This window comes from Crotalus tigris, unplaced genomic scaffold (assembly GCF_016545835.1).
Source record: "Crotalus tigris isolate CLP2741 ecotype Arizona unplaced genomic scaffold, ASM1654583v1 scf7180000023712.884563, whole genome shotgun sequence".
NCBI classification, from domain to species: domain Eukaryota; kingdom Metazoa; phylum Chordata; class Lepidosauria; order Squamata; family Viperidae; genus Crotalus; species Crotalus tigris.
In genome coordinates, this window is record NW_024100134.1 from 25,865 (window position 1) to 44,510 (window position 18,646).

At 43.9% G+C, this 18,646-nt stretch overlaps 1 protein-coding gene across 1 annotated transcript in view; it reads left to right on the plus strand.

The window, feature by feature from the left end:
- The window catches only part of BCAS3 (BCAS3 microtubule associated cell migration factor), a 504,849-nt gene that overhangs the window by 17,448 nt on the left and 468,755 nt on the right, over positions 1 to 18,646 (plus strand). The window contains exon 2 of the mRNA XM_039320837.1: positions 13,988 to 14,252. Within this exon, the coding sequence (XP_039176771.1) occupies positions 13,988 to 14,252 (265 nt within the window). The remainder of the gene's footprint in view (positions 1 to 13,987; positions 14,253 to 18,646) is intronic.

Genomic DNA, 18,646 nt, shown 5'->3' on the forward strand with positions numbered 1-18,646 from the left:
ACGGAGGGGGAGGGATACGGCATCATCCATCTCCAGTCTATGACACAGTCCTTTCAGCAGTTCCAAGAAGGCTCCCCACCCATTTGCACCACTCAGCTGTCCCTGAGGACAGAGATAACCATCCAAGTGGCCTCAAGGACTCTCCAAAAGGATGCAAATGACCAGTTGTCCGCAAGGAGAATAAATCCTTCCATTCCCCACCATCCAGTCAGAGCTGAAGAAGCTTCTTGGATGAGAAGCGAAACGTCTTCAAAGAAAAACAAGGAAGTCCAGCTGCCTCGTGGAAAAGCACCTTTGGGACTACCACGACCTGGATGAGTGAGGATCTCGATAGAAATGAGACCTAGGCTTGTACCATCTTGGTCAAAGGGTTGTCCAGTCTCTTCTTGAAAGCCTACAATGATGGAGATTCTCCACATCTCCAGGAGACAAACAGTTCCATTGATTAATTGTAGTCCGTGTCAGAAAATTTCTCCTTATTTCTGAGTTGGATTTTTTCTTTTAACCAGCTTCCAGTCCATTAAAGCAGGGATCCTCAACCTTTGCAACTTTAAGACTTGTGGACTTCAACTCCCAGAATTCCTCAGCCAGGCATGCTGGTTGAGGAATTCTGGGAGTTGAAGTCTACAAGTCATAAAAGGGCCAGGGTGGTGGACCCTCACCCTATCCTCTTAGTTGCTCTTCTCTGCACTCTTTCTAGGGCCCCAAAATTTTTATATATTTTTTGTAATGTGGTGCCCATGTTTGCCTAAACCTTTTGGCAGTATTTGGTACTATGGGATACTACCTACCTACTTCATTTTATTTATTTATTATGCTGTGCCTCAATCAAACACTGGTAGTTGAAGTAATTATATTATGATGTTTGTGTTCTTTCCTGAGTGGGAGGGCCCAGTTAATTGTTACAGAATGGGTGGAGAGTTCTGATTCTCACATGCTGCTTCAGGGCTGGTCTCCTACCTTATTGTGCCATCTATGCAGTATGAAATCTAATTGTGCCTCCCTATCTGATCATATGAAGGTTGCAGTGGAAGCCCTGATCCATCATCTGTTGGCTGTCAGGGCCTGGATGTGGAACAACTGGACTGGACTCAAAACGTGACCTCACTAATGTGGCTTGAGGGTGCTAGCCCTTCTGCTTGGTGATCTGCTTTATTTAACAATTTAATCCAGCCCCATCCAGCTGAATTTGTTTAGGAAGTTTGGCTGCCAGTGATGTGTTGGAAAACCTCTTTGACCTCCCTCCCAACATCCCCCACATAGCTAGGGAATAAAAAGCCCCATTGCCTTTTTACTCTCCAAACATAACCTCAGAATGAGCAACAAATGCAGAGGGATCTTATAAATAAATACACTACTTGGTCCATTAGGAGGATGAGCATAAATTGAACAAGCTTAGCCTAAACTTGAAAAAGCCACCAATGGGATCCTGCATTGGTGGTTTCAATATATATAGCAAAGAAGAGCATTGAAGGTGATTAAGGGGCTGGAGGCTAAAACATGAGAAGAACGGTTGTAGGAACTGATTATAACTAATCTAACAAAGAGAAGGACTAGGGGTGACATGATAGCAGTTCTCCGATATTGAGGGGCTGCCCCAAAGAAGAGGGAGTCAAGCTATTCTCCAAAGCACCAGAGGACAGGACAAGAAGTAATAGGTGGAAGTTTATCAAAGAGAGAACCAACCTAGAATTAAGGAGAAATTTCCCCGACAGTGAGAGCAATTAATCAGTGGAGTGTCTTCTCTCCAGAAGTTGTGGATGGTCCATCACTGGAGGTGTCAAGAAGAGACTGGACAGCCATTCAGAATAGAATAGAGCTGGAAGGAACCTTTAGCCCAACCCAGGGGTAGGCAACCCAAAACACTCAAAGAGCCACTTGGACCCGTTTCCCACCAAAAACAAAACACCGGGAGCCGCAAAATCCTTTTGATATCTAAAATGAATATAACACTGCATATATCCTTTTTTACCTTTATTATAGGTGTGTGTGTGTTTGTGTGTTTGTGTCTGTGTATATGTGTGTGTGTGTATATGTATGTATACACACACACACATATATATACACATACATACACATACAGGTAAAAAAAGGATATATGCAGTGTTATCTTCATTTTAGATGTCAAAAGGGTCTCTCTCTCTCTGTCTGTCTCTCTCTCTCCCTCCCTCTCTATCTGCCCTTGGTCTGCCTGCCACTCCTCTTCCCCCACTCTCTTTCTTTCTCTCTCTCTCTTTCCTCTCTCTCTCTCTCTCTCTCCTCCCTCTCCCTCTCTCTCTCTCTCTCTCTCTCCTATCTGCTGCTCACCTGGCAAGCTTCAAGCTGTTGTCCAACAAGCTCAGGGTAAGCAACCTCGTCTCTTTTATGACTCATGGACTTCAACTCCCAGAATTCCTGAGTCAGCCTAGCTGGGCTAGCTAGCTCTCCTGCCCTTCCTGCTTCCTGCTTCCTGCAGAGACGCAGCAAAGGGAGGAGCTCCACCCAGAAAGCTTTTCAGCTCCTCGGAGAAGTGAGTACACTCTCTTTTACACACACACACACACACACACACAGAGAGAGAGAGAGAGAGAGAGAGAGAGAGAGAGAGAGAGAGAGAGAGAAGAGAAGCAGGGAAGCGCAATTGCCTCTCTCTGTCTCTGTCTCTCTCTGCAAAGGCAGAGGAGGCTGGGAGCCACCGGGGAAGGCTCAAAGAGCCGCATGCGGCTCCGGAGCCGCAGGTTGCTGACCTGTGGCTCAACCCAACCTGCTCAAACCGTTGCTCAAACAACCTCCTGCTCAAACCAGAGACCCTATACCAGGGGTCTTCAAACTTGGCCCTTTGATGACTTGTGGACTTCGACTCCCAGAATTCCTCAGCCAGGCACGCGTGCCTGGCTGAGGAATTCTGGGAATTGAAGTCCACAAGTCATCAAAGGGCCAAGTTTGAAGACCCTTGCCCTATACCATTTCAGACAAGTGGCTGTCTTAAAAACCTCTAGTAGTGAAATACCCACAACTTCTGGAGGTAGGTTGTTCCACTGGTTAATTGTTCTCACTGTCAGGAAGTTTCTCCTTAGTTCTAGGTTGCTTCTCTCCTTGATTGGTTTCTATCCGTTGCTTCTTGTCTTGCCTTCAGGCGCTTTGGAAAACAAGTTGATCCTCTCTTCTTTGTGGCAGCCACTCAAATACTGGAATACTCCATTTGTCCAGAATGGCAAAGAGTCTCCTGCTTGAGCAGTAGGTTGGACTAGAAGACCTCCAAGGCCCCTTCCAACTCTTGTTATTCTGCATTGTTTTTTGATACTTTTTCCTTTAGGTTGGTAACAAAAGGCCCACATCACTTGAAAAGAAAAAGGTATTTTTTGCCATGACACCCCAGCTGATGATGAGAACGCATCTGGTTTCTGAATCATCCTGTCCTTGGCTCACTTCATCCGGTTGTTGTTGAGTAGTTGAGGATCGGTTTGTTGAAGACATTAAGGCTTATCTTCAATTCCTCCCCAGAGTTCACTTACTCTGGAGATGAATAGGAAGGAGGACCACAGCGGCTGGCCTCACTCCAACCTACACATTTATAATGCATGGTTGGGAAAAGGCCTCTGTGTGCACAGTTGTTAGAGATACATAAAAGCCCCTTTCATGCTGTACGCCGTACTCATGGACTGTGTGGACCTGTGGGCGCTCCCCCTACACATGTTCGCCATGTGTTCTCTGAAGGCATCATAGCAGGAACTGGGGACCAAAGTTAACAGTGAAGGACCTCTAAGCTGGTCCACCAGCCAACAGCCTGTCCTTTGATCTAGGGAACATAAGAGTTGGAAAAAGAGTTGGAAAGTGTTGAAAGCAACGGATTTAAGGGATGTAAGGTGGTTGGCTCTCCAATTAAGGACTCCATTAATGGGTTGTACATGGCTTATTTCTTCCAGCAAGGAGGGAACTTGGAGTCAGAGGGACTCAGGCTGTTGATCCCTGTTACTCTGCAGGACTTAGATAAAGAATTCTGCAGATTTTATTTTTTTTTTAAGCTCCAGAAGAATAGATGATTGGAGCAATCCCCAAGTTCCTATCTGTCTTTTAAGACAGGGGTCTTCCAACTTGGCCCATTTATGACTTGTGGACTTCAACGCTCAGAATTCCTCAGCCAGGATGCTTTAAGACAGGGGTCTTCCGACTTGGCCCTTTTAGGACTTGTGGACTTCAATGCCCAGAATTCCTCAGCCAGGATGCTTTAAGACAGGGGTCTTCCAACTTGGCCCTTTTAGGACTTGTGGACTTCAATGCCCAGAATTCCTCAGCCAGGATGCTTTAAAACAGGACTCTTCCAACTTGGCCCTTTTAGGACTTGTGCCTGGCTGAGGAACTCTGGGAGTTGAAGTCCACAAGTCATAAAAGGGCCCAGTTTGAAGACCCCTGTTTTAAGATTTAGATCTAGGGCTATCCAGCCTTGGCAACTTTAAGACATGTGGACTTCAACTCCCAGAATTCCCTAGCCAGGCAGCATGCATGGCCGGTTGGGGAACTCTGGGAGTTGAAGTCCACACATTTTAAAGTACCGCTGTATAAAAACCCTAGTTAAAAAAACAACCTTTCCTGTATGTTTGCATCTTGGTTGTAGTGAAAAACCTATTCATCTTGGTTGGGTTAACTTTAAAATATTTGGTTGTTTCTTTAGACTTTTGGTTGACTCCAGTCACGGAGATCTGAGCTACATGAAGTGGTTTTGTCTGTCCTTAAAGCGATGGGAATGAATTTCCCTTCTTCTTTTTTTTTTTTTTATTAAAAGTTTTACAAATTTAATACAATATAACCCAAACCCCTCCCACCCCTTCCCCCCTCCCCCACTTCCCAGAGCTGATTAGAGGGTAACAAATAAACAATCATAATCTAACTAACATTACCCGCCTGTACTATCAATCAAACCATAACATACTTTAACTCCTTTTCAAAACAAATATTAACAAATTGAAAACAAAAATAATAATATAATTAAACCATAACACTAAAAATAATATAAATTCAATCATATTAAACTATTAATAATAACCTAAAATCTACTCATAGCAAGATAATACTTTTCAGTCTCATATTTCTTTTGAATATAATCAATCCATCTTCTCCAGACCGAAATGTATTTTTCTTGTGAATGGTCCTTCAAATAGGCGGAAATTTTCGCCATTTCTGCTAAATTAGACATCTTAAGTATCCATTCTTCCATAGTAGGCAAAGAGTTTTTCTTCCAATATTGCCCCACCAATAATCTTGCAGCTGTTATAAGATTCAGCATAAAATTAATTTCTTTGACATCAAAATCAACCATAATACCCAACAAAAATAATTGCGGAGTAAACTTTATCTTTCTCTTAAAAATCTTTTGAATATTCCATCAAATCTTAATCCAAAAAGCTTTTATATCTTTACAAGGCCACCAAATATGAAAATAGGTTGCATCTAAGCTTCCACATCTCCAACATTTGGGCTGTGAATTAGGATACATGCGGGACAACTTTTGGGGATCCAAATGCCATCTATAAAACATTTTATAAAAAATTTCTCTTAAATTTTGCGCTTGAGTAAATTTTACATTTCTAACCCAAATTGTCTCCCATGTATCTAATAGAATTTTCCTTCTTGGAAAAAAGCTAAATCCTCTCTTGGATACATAGGAGATGGTTATATAAACACAAGGTTCTTGGTTTTGATACGAAAACTATTGCAGGAAAGAATTAGCCAGTTTAATCTTTTTAAGTATCCTTTCTGCCTGATCCCACGATAGGTGATGTTTTATTACTTGATAAACCTGATTCCTTGTCATTCATAGACTGTGTAGCACAGTGGTTCTCAACCTGTGGGTCGGGACCCCATTTGGAGTCGAACGACCATTTCATGGGGGTTGCCAAACAATGCAGTTCGCCATTTTTTCCCCCCTTTTCCTTAGCTGTGCTACTCCCTTTTATTCTATTGGCTTTTGAAAGCCAATAGAATAGACTCTCTTGAATAGAGTCTAATTCTATTGACTTTCAAAAGCCAACAGGAATTGTCCAGGCTGTCTCTGCCCTGGTGAGTCCGCCAAAAGTCCCATTCTGCAAACGGTGCTGCACCAGTTGAGTAGTCCTCGACTTACGACCGGTTGAGTAGTCCTTGACTTACGACCGGTTGGGGGTTGCGGCATTAAAAAGGTTGAGAACCACTGGTGTAAGCCACAGAAAGAAAGAAAGAAAGAAAGAAAGAAAGAAAGAAAGAAAGAAAGAAAGAAAGAAAGAAAGAAAGAAAGAAAGAAAAGGAAGGAAGGAAGGAAGGAAGGAAGGAAGGAAGGAAGAAAGAAAGAAAGAAAGAAAGAAAGAAAGAAAGAAAGAAAGAAAGACATGAATCATCAAATCTTTGTAACTCAGGGTTGAACTGATGGACTGATGTTACCTAGTTTGGTAATGAAACATCTGCAAGAAAACCACCAAGCTCAGAGAGCACCAAGGACCCCACAAACATAAAACATATATAAAAATTTAAATTAGGGTTTGAACATTTAAACCAAGGGGAAATTCTTTGCTGAGGATTATGTTATAAGTCACGGATGAGGAAGTTGTGGCCATAAGCATGATACCAGATTACATCTGATATAGTTCCCAACCATTTCTGTTCCTAAATAAAATGGGAAATAGGTTTAAGATCATCTGAGTCACAACTTCCTTCTCCTTTCTGTAAATACCACTCTTTTATTTCATATATACAGTAAACCTTCTAATCTGCATTGATACAATGTCCCACAGAAACCTCATGAGAAATGCAAACTATTGGATAATAAAAAGTCTACAAGTATCTCCCCCTTGATCTTAACAAGCATGAAGCAGCGTAAACAGAGAACATGCAGCAATCCAAGTGTAATAATCATGTTCAATACTATTTATTTAAGTCTATTTCTACAGATCTGGGGGTCCTTTTCTGCATGCTAATGCCTGTCTATTAGGGAGTGTACTGCTGTTGGCATTCATCACCTGTGTCCACTATTAAAAAAGGAAAAAACACATTTGAACTGCTAATAGGATTTCTCTTCCTTCTTCCAGCCAATCTAACTAAGCCTCAGTCTTGGGTCTTCCTTGCCACAAAGCCCATGTTCCTCAGTCAAGTCCAGTAGGTTTCCCATTTAAATGCTATACACCAGTGGTTCTCAACCTTTTTAATGCCGTGACCCCAACCGGTCGTAAGTCGAGGACTACTCAACCGGTCGTAAGTCGAGGACTACTCAACTGGTGCAGCACCGCTTGCAGAATGGGACTTTTGGCGGGCTCAGCAGGGCAGAGACAGCCTGGACAATTCCTATTGGCTTTTGAAAGCCAATAGAATTAGACTCTATTCAAGAGAGTCTATTCTATTGGCTTTCAAAAGCCAATAGAATAAAAGGGAGTAGCATAGCTAAGGAAAAGGGGGGGGAAAATGGCGGACTGCGTTGTTTGGCGACCCCCGTGAAATGGTCGTTCGACCCCAAATGGGGTCCCGACCCACAGATTGAGAACCACTGCTATACACGCTTGGAGAGTTTTAGGGGGAATATGTGTGTGTGTGTGCGCGCGGGGGTATGTGTCTGTGTGTGTCTGTCCGTGTGTGTCTGTGTACTATATATATGTGTGTTTATGCTATGTTCTATATACTATATACAATATACTACAGCATACTACAGTATACAGTATATACTGTATATTATACACTACATCAGCGGTTCTCAACCTGTGGGTCGCGACCCCATTTGGGGTCGAACGACCATTTCACGGGGGTGGCCAAACAACGCAGTCCGCCATTTTTTTTCTCAGCTGGCGGCACTGCGCTTGTGCGCCGTGCATGGGACGGCACGTGGGGGCGCCGCGCCTGGGGGCGCCGCCGCGCATGTGCACCGGGCATGGGGGCGCTGCCACGCATGGGGGCATGTCCTTATGACCGGGGTCGCCGGTATAAAAAGGTTGAGAACCACTGCACTACATACTGTATACTATATACCATATACTGTATGCTGTATACTATACATGTGTGTGTGTACTATGTACTATATACTATATACAATATACTACAGCATACTACAGTATACACTATATAGTTCTATATACTATATACTACATACTGTATACTATATACTGTATGCTGTATGTTGAATACTATATACCACACTATATATATGTGTGTGTATGCTATATACTACATACAATATACTACAGCATGCTACAGTATATACTGTATGCTATATAAATACATACTGTATACTATATATCATATACTATATATTATACTATATATGTTTGTGTGTGTACTATGTACTATATACAATATACTACAGTATACAGTATATATTGTACTCTGAATACTGTATACTGTATACCAGGGGTGTCAAACTCGCAATGTCACATGACGTGTCGTGACTTTTTTGCCAAGGCCAGCAATGGGGTGGGTGCGGTTTCTCTATGATGCATCCGGCCCACCTGCTGTATACTATACCCTACACCAGGGGTCGGCAACCTTGGCTCTTTTATGACTCGTGGACTTCAACTCCCAGAATTCCTGAGCTGGCATGGCTCAGCGTGGAAATCTCTCCCTTTCCTCTCAGCATGGCTGGCTCAGGAATTCTGGGAGTTGAAGTCCATGAGTCATAAAAGAGCCAAAGTTGCCTATCCCTGCCCTATACTAATGTATGTGTGTATACACACTACACACACACACACACACACACACACACACACACACACACACACACACATATATATGTATGTATGTATGTATGTATGTATGTTTTCTGAGGTATATATATATGTGTGTGTATGTGTGTATATATATATATATATATATATATATATATATATATATATATATATATATATATATTCTGAATATAAGTATATATTTGTATTCATAATGTCTTTGGTGGTGTGGCATGGCTTCAGAGCCTGCAGAATTGACGCGCTATTTTGGCTTGGCAAAGCCATCCTGGGCTCACTTATCGTAAAGAGAAGCAGCCCAGTTGGCTTCTGTCAGGGGTTGGATGCCCTTTTCTCCTAAATAACCCGCTGTGGAAAAGCCATAACTGCTGGTGGCAGTGTTAACGGTGTCCCCACTGCCTCCTTGTCTACCCAGAAGTCTCCTTGATATCCTAGGACCCTTAAATTAAAAATATCATAAGTATTTTCCGACAACGTACTTTCTTTTCCAGAAAGTTGCTCTGGCAGTTGCCCGATTTTTCCCTCACACGGAGAGAGAGATTCAGTATCCTTGACCTGCAGGATTGCCAAATGTGGAGCGAGTTGATTTTCTTTTCTTTTATGGTTCCAGCTTTTCCTTCCTAGCCCCTTTTGATCTGGATGTGTGTGTTTTGCATTGGTTTTCTTGTCAGCCCTGGTGAATGCAGCGTTGCAGGCTGGCTCTGCCCATAGCCAGGAGTTCGATCCTGACCGGCGCAGGGTTGACTCTTTCGTCCTTTCGAGGTCGGTAAAATGAGGACTCAGATTGTCGGGGGCAAATAGGCTGACCTTGTCAAGCGCTCAGATTGTGCTGTAAAGCGCTATGGGGCTACATGTAAGTCGACCTTCTATTGCTGTTCAAATGGTCTCTAAACAAATGGTTGTAGGTCAAGGACTCCTTGTACACAAGAATCTAGTCAACTAATGGTCAGCACCAAATTGGTGCTAGATAAGAGTCAACGGAATTGAAGTGGAGTTGAACTAAGGCCAGGGGTCCCCAACCCCTGATCCATGAACCCCCGTCTATGCGCAAACAAGAGAAGCCCCATCCGTGGGATACAGGCAGCACACAAAATCACGCCTCCTCCCGTCCGTGGAAAAACCTCTCTCCACAGAACTGGTCCCTGGTGTCCAAAAGGGGGCCACTGATTTAGACCATTTGTGGGAACATAACGACTCCAGGCTGATTCGTCTCTTGACTCGGCCCCCAGTCTCTTCCTGTCCTTCTACATCAGGGGTGTCAAAGTCAATTTAATTGAGGGCTGCATCAGCATTGCGGTTATCCTCGGGGTGGGTGGGTGGGTGTGGCCAGGGTGGGTGTGGCCTACTGGGTGGATGTGGATGGAGTGGATGTGGCCAATAGGTGGGCATGGATGTGGATGGAGTGGGTGTGGCCAATAGGTGGGCATGGCCAATAGGTGGGCATGGCCAATTGGTGGGCATGCCCACCAATAGGTGGGCATGGCCATGCCCAATAGGTGGGCCTGGCCAGCTCTACATCGTTCGCGTCAAGGGTGCCTGTGGGGGCCTGAGCAGGAGTGGGACAGATCTGAGGGTCTCTGGCAGAAGGGGATGGGACTGGGGTAAGTGCCAAGGCATGGTCCACTGGAGGAGCCTCACTGCCTGCTGAAACCCCTCCGCTGGAGCCCATCAAGCCGGATATGTGAAGTAGGCGAGGGCCATTTGCTGGCCACTTCCAGGCAATGGTGCATTTCTTCATTCCTCACAAAGGGTGGCACCTCCCCAGCATGCACCCAGGGGACTGGGCCAAAGCAGCAGGGGCTGGTTCCTCACTGTTTCCAGACAGCCTTGTGGAGCTAAGACTGAATAGATGGCCACCACAAAATTGTACATTGGCTCCCAGCTGGGCTGGGCCAGGGCCAAAGCAGTGGGGGCCGTTCCTTTACTGTTTCCAGGATGGCTTCGCGGGCCACATGAAACCACTTCGCGGGCTGCATCTGGCCCCCGGGCCTTGTGTTTGACATGTCTGTTCTACATGAACGGATAGTTCCAGTATTGTGCCTTTGGGAGCCCTGGTGGTTAGCATGCAGTATTGCAGGCTGACTCTTCCTACAGCCAGGAGTTTGATCCTGTCGGGAAATTTTTCCTTATTTCTAAGTCGCTTCTCTCTTGGATTAGTCTCCATCCGTTGCTTCTTGTCCTGCCTTCAGGCGTTTTGGAGAATAGCTTGACTCCCTCTTCTTTGGGGCAGCCCCTGAGATATTGGAAGACTGCTATCATGTCCCCCTTGTCCTCCTCTTCATTAAACTAGACCTACCCAATTCTAGCAGCCGTTCCTTGTATGTTTTAGCCTTCAGTCCCCCTAATCATCTTTGTTGCTCTACTCTGCCCTCTTTCCAGAGTGGAGATGGAGTCAATGTCTAGTATCACCCAGTGCTTTCAGGATACTGATGCCTTTCATTGTTTGAGTCAGACAGGCCCTGGATCCAGCAGCATATGTGGGTTCACGGAGGGAGACTTAAGACTTCATCATCCCTTCGCTATTTTCCGAATGCCACATTTTCCAAGCCAAGTTATGGCTTCCCAGATTGGGACCTCTAGAAACCTTCATTATTATTTTTTTTCCAGACAGTTGGCTGGGAGCGATCTGCACGTTTTTGTGCAACTTCATTCAGGGGAAAAAAAAACAACAACCCAAAAACCCAGTTCAAAGGCCTTCTTCCTTTTGCGAAGAGGGAAGCTCCCCTCCTGTTTAATTTCTGACCACATCCAAAACTTTGGGGAGAGGTCGGTTGGTTTGGCTGACGATTGTTTACCTCTCATTTTTCATGTTTTCTCAGGATGAAAAAACGAGCAAGCAAGCTAATACTGGAGCTGGCCTGCTGTAAAAACCAGCACCGGAGCCAAATTCAATTAAAAAATTACAGCAGGCTCCTGTGGGTTGTTTTTCCCCCTCTGTGTGTGTGTGTGTGTGTGTGTGTGTGTGTGTGTGTGTGTTTGCGGCAATTTGTGTTGCTGCGACAACCATGTGCTTTATTGAGTTTAGCTCTTGATTGAGCTGGAAAGCATTTTTAAGCCCTTCTAAAGCTATCCGGTTGCTGCAGTCGGAATTAAAATTCCCCCGCAAACCTGGCCTTGCGTTAATAAAACTTTTGACCCCAGAGTTTAAACCCTAACTTTTGACCCCCTTCTGCTCTTAATTAATTAAAAAAAAAAAGATCCTTGTTCCTCCCACCCCTGTATTTTTCTACCCAGGAATAAGGAGTAAGAGTATTGGTGCTGTATTCTTGCACCAATACTCTTAACCGAGGTGGCACAGCAGTTAGGGTGCAGTACTGCAGGCCACTTTAGCTGACTGTCTTCAGCAGGTCAGCGGTTCAAATCTCACCGGCTCAAGGTTGACTCAGCCTTCCATCCTTCCGGGGTAGGTAAAATGAGGACCCAGATTGTTGGGGGCAATGTAAATATATATATACATTGCTTACTGGTGTACACCGCTTAGAGAGTGCTTGCACTTAAAGCGGTATATAAGTCTCATAAATAAATAAATAAATAAATAAAATAAATAAATAAATAAATAAATAAATAACTCCAGTCTGACTTTGGAAATTTCAGCAGCCATTGGCTCCACATGTTCAAGGATAACTTTCACAAGGATTTATTGTCGGGAGGGAAAATCTGGCAGCTATGCGCCTCTCTGTCTTCATCTTGCCATTAGAATAAGGGGGGGGGGGAGAGAGAGAAGTTCTTTTTTGAATGGGTTAGTTAGAGAAACGAAACCTCTCCAGTTCTACAGAAGCTTGCTGAAAGTGGGCAGCATGAAAACCTTTCAAGGACATTTTAGCAGGTGTGAAGAAGATAGCAAGACGGTTCCCAGAACAAAGAGAACTTGTTGACAGGAGCTACGTGGACATGGGGGGGGGAGGTGTTGGCTGGGAAGATCATTGTTTAGGGCTGGGGTCTTCAAACTTGGCCACTTTAGGACTTGTGGACTTCATCTCCCAGAATTCCTTAGTGAGGCACGCTGGCTGAGGAATTCTGGGAGCTGAAATCCACAGGTCTTATAGTTGCCAAGGTTGGGGATCCCTGGCTTAACGGCTGAATGATTCACTTAACAACTGCTGTCATTCGCCTAGCAAACATGGCAAAAAAAAAAAGATCCTGAAATTGGGCATGGCTCATTTAACAACTACCGCCTTGCTTAGCAACAGAAATTCCAGTCCCATTTGTGGTTGTAAGTCGAGGACTCCTTGTAACCTGCAGAAACGTTTTGTGAGAAGCAGGCTAGCGAGGAAGTGGGTGCGCTGATGTGGAGTGGATTCTAGCACTGATGATGTTACCTAGTTGGGTAATGAAACGTCTGCAAGAAAACCACCAAGCTCAGAGAGCACCAAGGACTCCACAGTTGTCGTTGTTGTTGTCGTTGTCGTCGTCCTCCTCCTCCTCCTCCTCCTCCTCCTCCTCCTCCTCCTCCTCCTCACAAACCCCCTGCCTTCTAGCACTGATGTTACCTAGTTGGGTAATGAAACATCTGCAAGAAAACAAGCTCAGAGAGCTCCAAGGACCCCACGGTTGTCCTCCTTCTCTCCACAAAACCCCTTCCCTCCCAGCACTGATGATGTTACCTAGTTGGCTCATGAAACGTCTGCAAGAAAACCACCAAGCTCAGAGAGCACCCAGGACTCCACAGTTGTTTGTTTCTTCTCTTCTTCTTCTTCTTCTTCTTCTTCTTCTTCTTCTTCTTCTTCTTCTTCTTCTTCTTCTTCTTCTTCTTCTTCTTCTTCTTCTTCTTCTTCTTCTCTTCTTCTTCCTTCTTCTTCTTCTTCTTCTTCTTCTTCTTCTTCTTCTTCTTCTTCTTCTTCTTCTTCTTCTTCTTCTTCTTCTTCTTCTTCTGCTTCTTCTTCTTCTTCTTCTTCTTCTTCTTCTTCTCCTCCTCCTCCTCCTCCTCCTCCTCCTCCTCCTCCTCCTCCTCCTCCTCCTCCTCCTCCTCCTCCTCCTCCTCCTCCTCCTCCTTTTCCACTTCACAAACCCCCTGCCTTCTAGCACTGATGTTACCTAGTTGGGTAATGAAACGTCTGCAAGAAAACAAACTCAGAGAGCCCCAAGGACCCCACAATTGTCCTCCTCCTCCTCCTCCTCCTCCTCCTCCACAAACCCCCTCCCTTCTAGCACTGATGTTACCTAGTTGGGTCATGAAACGTCTGCAACAGCCAAGCTCAGAGAGCCCCAAGGACCCCTCATTTCAACCCTGGGCTACAGCGATTCTGCTTTCTTGATGTGCCTTTGCCTTTGTAGCTGCACCCTTTGACGTCCCACCCCTGTTCCCTCTCCAGGTGCAAGACATCGCCTTCAGCCACGACTGCCGCTGGGTGGCCGTCAGCACCCTCCGGGGCACTTCCCACGTCTTCCCCATCAATCCCTACGGAGGGCAGCCCTGCGTTCGGACTCACATGTCACCCCGGGTGGTCAACCGCATGAGTCGCTTCCAGAAGAGTGCCGGGCTGGAGGAGATCGAGCAAGAGCTGACCACCAAACAAGGAGGGCGCTGCAGTCCCGTGCCAGGGCTTTCCAGCAGCCCGTCTGGGTCCCCTCTCCATGGTAAGCCTCCCTTTTGAAAACAGACGCGGAAGATTTGTTTGTTTGCTTGTTTAAATTGATGACCGCCTCCCATTCCTATAGATTCTGGGCAGCTTACCGACACAAATACAAAACAATGACAGCAGTTCAAAAACATACTAACCCAAAGAAAACCCGGACTAAGACAATTAAGGGTCTCCACATCAACCAAGACCAGAGACCAAAACTTTGTCTTAAGTACAGGTAATACACACAGCACATACACATTTTACAATTTTACATGTCAATATCAATCAGAATAAAGCTGGAAGGGACCTTGGAGATCTTCTAGTCCAGTGTTTCCCAAACTTGACAATTTTAAGGCATGAGGACTTCAACTCCCAGAATTCCACAGCCAGCAACGCTGGCTGTGGAATTCTGGGAGTTGAAGTCCACATGCCTTAAAATTGTCAAGTTTGGAAAACACTGTTCTAGTCCAAGCAGGAGATTCCATTTCAGACAGGTGGCTGCCCAGTCTTTTCTTAAAATCCACCTACAATTTCTGGAGGCAAGCTGTTCCACTGGTTAATTGTCCTCACTATTAGGAATTTTCTCCTTGCAGTAGATATACAGAGTGACAGATATAGACAGTAGATATAGATAGAGAGACAGATAGTGAGAAAGAAAGATAGAGAGATAGAGAGATAAAGACAGACAGACAGACAGACAGATAGATAGATAGATAGATAGATAGATAGATAGATAGACAGACAGACAGAGATACAGAGAGAGACAGACAGATAGAGAGAAAAAGAGATAGACAGATAGATATATGGATGGATAGATAGATACATAGACAGATAGATATAGATATGCAGATAGAGAGAGGGATAGAGATATAGATAGAGACAGAAAGACAGAGATAGATAGATGATAGACAGACAGACAGACAGATAGATAGACAGATAGATCTGTCCATCCATCCATTCATAATTAGTCAGCTGAATGACATTAAGGGCTGCATGTGCAAAATTTAATCTTTGCAGTGCTGGGTAACATTAAATGCTTGACAACCATGAATAGTGGGTGATATTGAAAGCCAGATATCTTAAATAAATAAATGAATTAATTTGTTTATTTACTTATTTACTTACTACTACTACTACTACTAATAATAATAATAAAGTTGGAAGGGACCTTGGAGGTCATCTAGTCCAACCCCCGGCTCAGGCAGGAAGCCCTATACCATTTCAGACAAATGGCTGTCCAGTCTCTTCTTAAAAATTTCCAGTGTTGGAACATTCTGGAGGCAGTTGTTCCACTGGTTTCCACTGTCTGGAAGTTTCTCCTTAGTTCCAGGTTGCTTCTCTCCTTGATTAGTTTCCACCCATTGCTTCTTGTCCTGCCTTCAGGTGCTTTGGAGAATAGCTTGACTCCCTCTTCTTTGGGGCAGCCCCTGAGATATTGGAAGACTGCTATCATATCCCCCCTCGTCTCTTCATTAAACTAGACATACCCAATTACATCTTACTGATTTATTTATAAAATGTTCTGTGCCACTGGTCTCACTGATCCAGTTACTCAGGGTGGCTTACAATATAGTAAGAAGTTTTAAAAAAAACAAGTGCTAGTAAAAGAAAAAGATAAAATTAGAAAAACTGAATAAAAAAGCTAATAGAAGTAGATGTAGAAGGTTGGGTTCTTGTGTCCAAGTTGGCAAGAAGATTGGCGTAGATCGAAGTTAGCTTAGGAAACGTCGATGTTCTTAATAGATGCCATTAAACATTAATTTGCCATCCATAAAATGGATATCGAGAGTCTGCTCTCATATTTTATTTTATCGGCCGCTTTGTTAGCATGTTTGAGGTGATTACCTCATAGTCGTACTGCTTGCCGGTCAAAGATGGATGTTAAGCATCTTCCTGTAAATAAAGATGGCTGTTTTTGCAAGGAAGCATGAAAGACAATTTTAAAAAAAGACGGACGCAAAGAGAAGTTGGATCCATTCATTGTTCTTATTGTTATTCCTGGACAGTTTTCAAAATAGGGTGATTGAACAATGGAACAATTTAGAATAGAATAGAGTAGAGTAGAGTAGAGTAGAGTAGAGTAGAGTAGAGTAGAGTAGAATAGAATAGAATAGAATAGAATAGAATAGAATAGAGCTGGAAGGGACCCTGGAGGTCTTCTAGTCCAGCCCCCTGCTCAAGCAGGAGAACCTACACCATCTCAGACAGGTGATTGTCTAGTTTCTTCTTAAAAATCTCCGACGGTTTCTGTGGGTAAGCTGTTCCACTAGTTAATTGTCCTCACTGTCAGGAAGTTTCTCCTTAATTCCAGGTTGCTTCTCTCTTTGATCAGTTTCCAACTATTGTTTCTCATCCTGCCTTCAGGCGCTTTGGAGAATAACTTGACCCCTCTTCTTTGTGGCAGCCCCTCAGATATTGGAACATTGCAATCAAGTCTCCCCTATTTCTTCTTTTCTTTAGACTGGCCAAACCCAAGTCCCGCAGCCGTTCTTCGTATGTTTTAGCCTCCAGGCCTTTGATCATCTTTGTTGCTCTTCTCTGGATTTTTTCCAAACTCTCAACATCTTTTTTGTGATATGGTGACCAAATTTGGTTGCAGTGTTCCAGGTATGGCCTCACTAGGGCTTTATAAAGTGGTACTAATACTTGGCGTGATCTTGGATTCTATGCCTCTGTTTATACAACCCAGGATTGTATTAGCTTTTTTGGCTGCTGCTGTACATGGCTGGCTCATGGTCAAGTGATCGTCCACTAGGACTCCAAAGTTCTAGATAGCTTTGATTGAATTCAGCCACTTGCTCGAGAATTATCACTCTACTTCAAAGACCTTAAGCCAAGGCTATTTATGAATTGCTCAAAGATACAGGATTTCCCATTTATATACATTATTCTACCTTTGCTATTTGTGGAGAAGGATAACAATGGCTGCAGGATTTTCTCTAACCAAATAATTGATATATATTCTGTCATTTAATGTTACACTCTTTCCCCCCCACTTCCTCTCCTTTTCAAATATTGGATTGCTAGTGCAGGGGTCTGCTGTGTGTCCTAATGTGCCTTGTGTATTGTTGATATAATAATAATAACAACAGTAGATTCAAGTTGGTTAAACAAGGTGTTTAGCATGTAAAACCTGATTTTTTTTTAAAATTCTGGCATACGTTTTGTGGACTAAAATCCACTTCAGCAAATGTATGAAATTTTAATTTGTGAAAAGAGAGAGAGAGGGAGAGGAAGAAAGAGAGGGAGAGAGACAGAAACAGAAAGAAGAATAGAGTAGATTAGAGTGTAGAATAGAGTGCAGAGTAGAGTATAGCATAGAGTAGAGTAGAGTAGAGTAGAGTAGAGTAGAGTAGAGTAGAGTAGAGTAGAGTAGAGTAGAGTAGAGTAGAGTAGAATAGAATAGAATAGAATAACAGAGTTGGAAGGGACCTCGGAGGTCCTCTAGTCCAACCCCCTGCTCAGGCAGGAGACCCTACACCATTTCTGACAAATGGCTGTCCAGTTTCTTCTTAAAAACTTCCAGTGTTGGAGCATTCACCGCTTCTGGAGGCAGGTTGTTCCACTGGTTAATTGTTGTAATTGTCAGGAAATTTCTCCTTAGTTCTAGGCTGCTTCTCTCCTTGATGAGTTTCCATCCGTTGTTTCTTCTCCTGCCTTCAGGTGCTTTGGAGAATGGCTTGACTCCCTCTTCTTTGGGGCAGCCCCTGAGATATTGGAAGACTGCTGTCATGTCCCCCCTCGTCCTTCTTTTCATTAAACTAGACATGCCCAATTCCATCAACTGTTCTTTATATGTTTTAGCCTCCAGTCCAGTTTCTCTTCTCTGCACTCTTTCCAGAATCTCAACATCTTTTTTGCATCGTGGTGACCAAAACTGGATGCCGTATTCCAAGTGTGGCCTTACCAAGGCATTGTAAAGTGGTGTTAACCCTTCACGTGATCTTGATTCTATCCCTCTATTAATGCAGCCTAGAATTGTGTTGGCTTTTTTTGACAATGGCTCATATTTAAGAATTTAAGCACCAGAATTTCTGTTGCTAAGAACTACCTGGACCTTTGAAGCAGGGCCCTCTAAACTTGACAACTTGCCATGTAAATCACGTTTGGACTGATTTATCTGTTAATCCCACCCCGAGATGTTTTTTTATTATTCAGTGGGATTGTCAAACTGGATTTCTGGACCAATTTGTCAGCGCCAACCAACTTGTCCTTTTGTGATCTTCTGCTGTGACAGAAATGAGTCATAGCTGAAAGAGTCATGTTTGGTTTCAGGAATTCTGGGAGTTGAAGTCCACAAGTCTTAAAATTGCCCAGTTTGGAGAACCCCTGTTTTAAAGAATAGAATAACTCCTATAGCTAGCAAATGAGTTTCCCCTTTGACCATGCAGGGTAAGCATTTAGTAA